Here is a 5,449-nt window from a genome sequence, read left to right as displayed (position 1 = left end):
ATTAAAATCTTCTTTGGGTGACTCTGATTCCTCTATTTCAGGGTGAGAGAAAGAGAGAGAGAAGAGAAAGAGAAAGAGACTGAGCAAATAAGCAAAGGAGAAGACGCCTAGAGAAAAGGGTGGGTTTGGATTAATTTGCAGTAAGAATGAAAATGGAGAAGACGAATATGGGGAAGAAAGGGGAATCGGGATATGCGAGTACTGTACGGGCAAAATCGAAGGGGTGGGGGGGGGGAAAGGAAAATTAATAGCAGCGATTTCACTTTCGTCCCAACAAGTTTACAACATAGTGCAACGACATGTTTCCACCGTAATAGGAATTAAAATCGTTGCAATAAGATAACTGTGCAGCGACTCAAAATTCGATGCGATTAAAAGTTTTTTGTGGCGAGTTTTTCACCGCAATAGGAGTTAAAATTGCTGCATAAAGACATTTAGAAAATTTGATGTTAGAACTGTGCGGCGACTCACAATTCGCTGCAATTAAAGACCTATTGCGGCGATTTTATTTCCAACAGCCATAAAATCGTCGCAATAGATCTTTTTTCTTGTAGTGAACCGTGGAATGAGGGAGCAGGGAATGGAGTTGGGGTTTGAGGCTAAAGACAATTGAAGCGGTGGTTGTAGCTAAAAGACATGGGAGGCAGGGATTAGGAAGGTGGTAATGGCGGCATCGATTGGTAGCTATGGAAGGATAGAGGAAGTGATGGGGCATAAAGAGAGGAGTAGGGAGAGAGATCACTACAAGAAATCAGGCATTTTTCAGCGATTTTAAGATCGCCGCAAAAAAAAAAAAAAATTCCACAAATAGTCCTTATTTGCGGCGATTTCCATTTCGTCGCTGAATTCCAGCACGAATTTGGAAAATGTTGAGGGAGAATTCACTGTTAATTTTTTGCGATGACTTTTATACCTATTGTCGTGACTTTTCTCGCTACAAAAACTTTTGTTACTATAGTGGCACTTTCTTTCCATCGAATAGGAAAATCTCCACAAAAGATAATTTGTGCCGTGAACATTGTCGCCGTAAAAGTCTTCTGCGGCCAATTAATGCTTATTAGTGGCGAATCAAAAGTACTGGAAATAGCATTTTACAAAATTTATGAAAAACTGTATAAGACTATTCGGGGCAAATTTTAATTGCCGAAAATAAGCAGTTCCAACCATTTTTGATTCGTCGAAAATGAGATTTTCATCTTTTTCCGCGACTTTTTCAAGTTTTGTGAAAATATTAACTCACTGCAAAAAGATAATTAAATTTAATTACCCCGCACGTTTTCCCCTTGGTCATTTCCCTCCAACCATGCCTATACAAATGTTATTGGGTTTGATCTTGAAACCCAACAATGATTGTTTAATTTGTTTGAGATGTGCTCTACTTCTTTTCGTCCCATTCTTTTGATAAGTAACTTTTCTTCCCATGTCCCCTTGAAAATAGAAAATCATTTCAGTTTGTATACAACTATTGCTTCACGCTTAGTGCATTTTGAGGCTTCATTTACAGTCCGTAGAATCTTTAAAATTTGACCATATGAGAATGGGGCCCAATATATCCTTGCACATGTTACTCTTGCTTTTGTTTTCATGTTTAGGCTCTTCCAAAATATGGATATTTTGGTATTTACCTCATTTTTGTCCATTGATAGAACTTTTAGATTGAAGCATCTGTTATTTATTTCTAGTCCATTAAAACCTCTGTCGATTCATTCATGGCAAAATTTTTTAATTGCAATTCACTTCTCCTTTTCACGAAGCCTTTCTGTCATTTCTTTTATATAATTTAATTTGAGTTGTGTATAATATTGTGCACCATATATAAATAATTGTTTTTAATCCTCTACAGATCTTTTGATATAAGTTTGGAAATCCTGGTTTTAGTCTACTAATGCTTTGTGGTTTTGCTTAATCTATATATATGTAGATTGGTGGCTGCAAGTCTTATGGATAATTATCTCTTGCTCAAAGAACCCTAGTTTCATTGATCTGCTTTTGTTTGTTCCACTTGCAAGCCTATGTGTGAATATCTTTATTATGCTTCTTGTGCTGCTTTTAATTTTTAACCAATTTCATCATAGTTATGGTACAACTAAATATTCTTGTTTTGTTATGTTTTGTCTATTGTCAATAACTAGTGGTATCAAATTGACAGGGTTTTATTTGCTGATCCTGTAGTTTATTATTGTAAGTGTTTTAGGTTGGTTTTATATGGATTACTTGGTTTGTCCTCCATAAAGGTTGACATTACTATTGAAAGAGAAGTTTAATTCTATTCTACTCATGGTAGTTTGATGTCCCTAACTGTACACAAGTGATGCAGATGGTATATCATGGAGGTGGGAAAATACTAAGGCTGCTCCTCAGGAAAATTAGTACTTTCTCCACCTCCATAGCATGATTTCATCAAGCCTATGTGCAATTAGTATGCACTTGGGTTATGTTATCTTTAGTTTAGATTCGTCTTTAGTTTTTAATTTTCTTTTCTTTTTTATATTACACATGATTATATGAAAATTATATGGAGCAATTGTCACTCTTCTTGAGATTGCAAGGGTTTTTGCTACTAAAGTTCCTGGGAAGATTGATGCTGATGTGTTACAACTACCATGTAAAGTAGGTTTTCATGCATTCTTCATCTACAATATGGCTTTCCCCTATCTGTATGACTTCATTTTCTTTTCACTTTCTAGGTTTTTTGTTCTACCAATCTGTTGGTGTTGTGTCTTTCCAGAAAACTCATATACAAGTATGCTTCTATTTCTATTTTTAGTCTTTCTCTCATAAGTCACACTGATGATTTATATCTTGTTCATTTTTTGTTATTTTTTCTTCTCTCTAATGTGAGAGAGAGTAGACATGGATTTGAATGTTGGAATTGAAGATATATTATGCCTTAGAATCTGAAACATCTTTTAACAGCTTCCCACAGATGAAAGAAACCATATAAACCAATTATAGAAACAAAGTTAGAAAGTTTTTCAGCGAGTGAGTCTCCTATAATATAAGCCACCACTTTTCCACTCTTATTACAATGTGTATTGGCATCCACCCTAATTTGCTAAACTTTTTTTTATACAGGATCACCAAATGGTATGACCGGAATCTTGGTCGCTGGGCAGGCAGGGTTTCATAAAATCTGGACGGAGATGCTCGTTGCTGGATAACTGGTCTACACTTGGATTTCTAGTTTGCGCAAATTCGTTGTGGATAATTCTTAAAGCTATGTGAACAGGTGATGTCATGATTCCCCCTATAAAAAAATACTTATTTTGCATGAAGTTGTAGTGTAGCTTAATTATAGGTTATAAATAATGGTGAATTACTTTAAATGGCTTGCTATGGAATCGGAGAAAAGTTGATGGTTGCTACAACTTCTTAATTAACAAAACTGCCTAATAGCAAAATGAATGAGCATGGATGTAAACTAGGCATATACTTAGGTATTTTAGGTACCTTAACAATTTTAGGTGCATTTGGTTGTTCCCAAATTGCTAGAATTTACTAGGAAAAAGCAATAGGGACAAAAAAATATACCAAATTCTATATTTATTAAGGAGTTGGAAACATTGGGTTTAATGGTTGTGAATTATGATTGGCTAGTTGAGGTATGGATGTAAAAAACATAGGATGCACTAATGCACACACCAAAACTGCTCTAGGAGAGGAGGGGTTGGGTAAACAGATTAGAGATAGGGGCTAGCAGTGCATTTAACCTTTTAAGGTCTATACATTTGGTTAGCTAATTTAATAGAGTATGATAGTTAATAATTCAAAATAATTTTCATGCAGTTTTAATATATATTGAAATGTATATGAGTGTTCATGAAAAGTTACATGCATCTTCAGCATAATGCATCATGCATTTAATTGCTAGTTGTTGTATAGTATTGATGCATGGAGTTAACATATTGGAATATTGATTACATATTTCAAGTGGTTTGATCTGCGCCTAATTGAGACAATAGTGGTTGCTGATGTGACTGTATATAAACTCCCTTTGAAGATGGTCAAATAGAAGCAGTCCAGAGTATTGCTGTCCAAAAAATACATGTTGAAATTTTCCACCTCCATTTTGGTGATGATTGTTTAGAGAGTTCCTCTTGCATGGTTGCATTAATGTTGAAGCTGCTATTGCACCCACCCCTGCTTGGAGCATATTACTATTGCTACCTAGCATCTGAAGTTTATTAGAGGAGCAGTTACGTTTTACTTAATATGCAAAAAATATATATGTTAGGCTATGATGTAGATAATTGCCTATGGATGGATGATATATTTTTTTTTTTTGAAACAAGAACAGATTTTATAAATCTTCAACAGAGTCAGAATTACACATCTTATCCTGCACTAAAGCATTGCATATTACAAAAGGACTCCCTTCGATCCAAACCCTTTCTTCCCCGAGTAATAAAGCATGTTTTGCCAATAAATGAGCAACATAATTTCCTTCTCTAGGAACATAGCAGACTGACCATCCTTTCTTTTGATGAAGAACCTGTTTTATATCATTGATAATATGCCCCATCCACGACTGATCTTCACCTACCTTGTTGATCTTTTAAATAATAGCAGCTGCATCTCCTTCAAATATTAGTTCAGAGAAAGAGAAAGAAAGGTCAATACTTATCTCAAGTGCTCTCCACAATGCTAGACTCTCAGCCAAAGTAGGGTCATGCACATTCTGTTTCACATCACACACAGACGCTAGAACCTTCCCCTCTTCATCTCCAAACACAATTCCCATTCCCATTCTCTTGTTTTCAAAATCCATAGCCGCATCCCAATTAGCCTTTACCATGTTGGTACCAGGTTTTTTCCATTTCTTCTGCACTCCATGTGAACCACCACCACCTCGACATCCAATTATGCTCATTTGTGCTGTTTTGTAATCCTCCAGACCCTCCCCCATAGAGATGACTTGTTTAGGACTGTAAAACTTGTCCTCGAAAATAAACCTATTCCTCCTTAGCCAGATCCTGCGCATAACCACTGCCATCCACTCAAGTTCTTATTTCTTCAAATCATTAATCATTTTAATCCACAGAGACATGAAATCTACTTCCTCATTTGCCCATTTCTTCACTAGGCTGTTATTTTTTGCCCATACATTAGCTGCTGAAAGGCAACTCCATAATATATGAATCACCGATTCCTCACTTGATCCACATATTGGGCAAAGGGGACAATCACCTATCTTTTTCTTGTATAGGTTACTTTTAGTATGAAGAATATTGTTCAGAGCTTTCCAAAGGAACATTATAACCACTGCAGGCACTTCAATCCCCACAATTGTTTCCACACAACATCACTCTTTTCAGCCTTTGAAACATCCCTTCGGTGTCTTCTTTTTCTCTCCATACCAAGATGATATGCACTCCTCACTGTAAAAACACCATCCTTAGTAAAGCCTTAAATATGTTATCACACGTTCCCAGCCTACTCAATGGTATCT

The 5,449-nt window shown here is 36.0% G+C and overlaps 1 protein-coding gene across 1 annotated transcript; it reads right to left on the bottom strand.

Annotated features, from left to right (window-relative positions):
- Positions 1-4,555: 4,555 nt before the first annotated feature.
- Positions 4,556-4,993, bottom strand: LOC121236572. Its single transcript, XM_041133020.1, has one exon. It carries the CDS (start codon positions 4,991-4,993, stop codon positions 4,556-4,558), a length of 438 nt encoding a protein of 145 aa, XP_040988954.1.
- Between the last annotated feature and the right edge of the window lie 456 nt (positions 4,994-5,449).

This window comes from Juglans microcarpa x Juglans regia, chromosome 6S (genome assembly GCF_004785595.1).
Source record: "Juglans microcarpa x Juglans regia isolate MS1-56 chromosome 6S, Jm3101_v1.0, whole genome shotgun sequence".
NCBI classification, from domain to species: domain Eukaryota; kingdom Viridiplantae; phylum Streptophyta; class Magnoliopsida; order Fagales; family Juglandaceae; genus Juglans; species Juglans microcarpa x Juglans regia.
The sequence above is the reverse complement of the archived record's forward strand: the minus strand, read 5'-3'. Positions and strand labels throughout refer to the sequence as shown.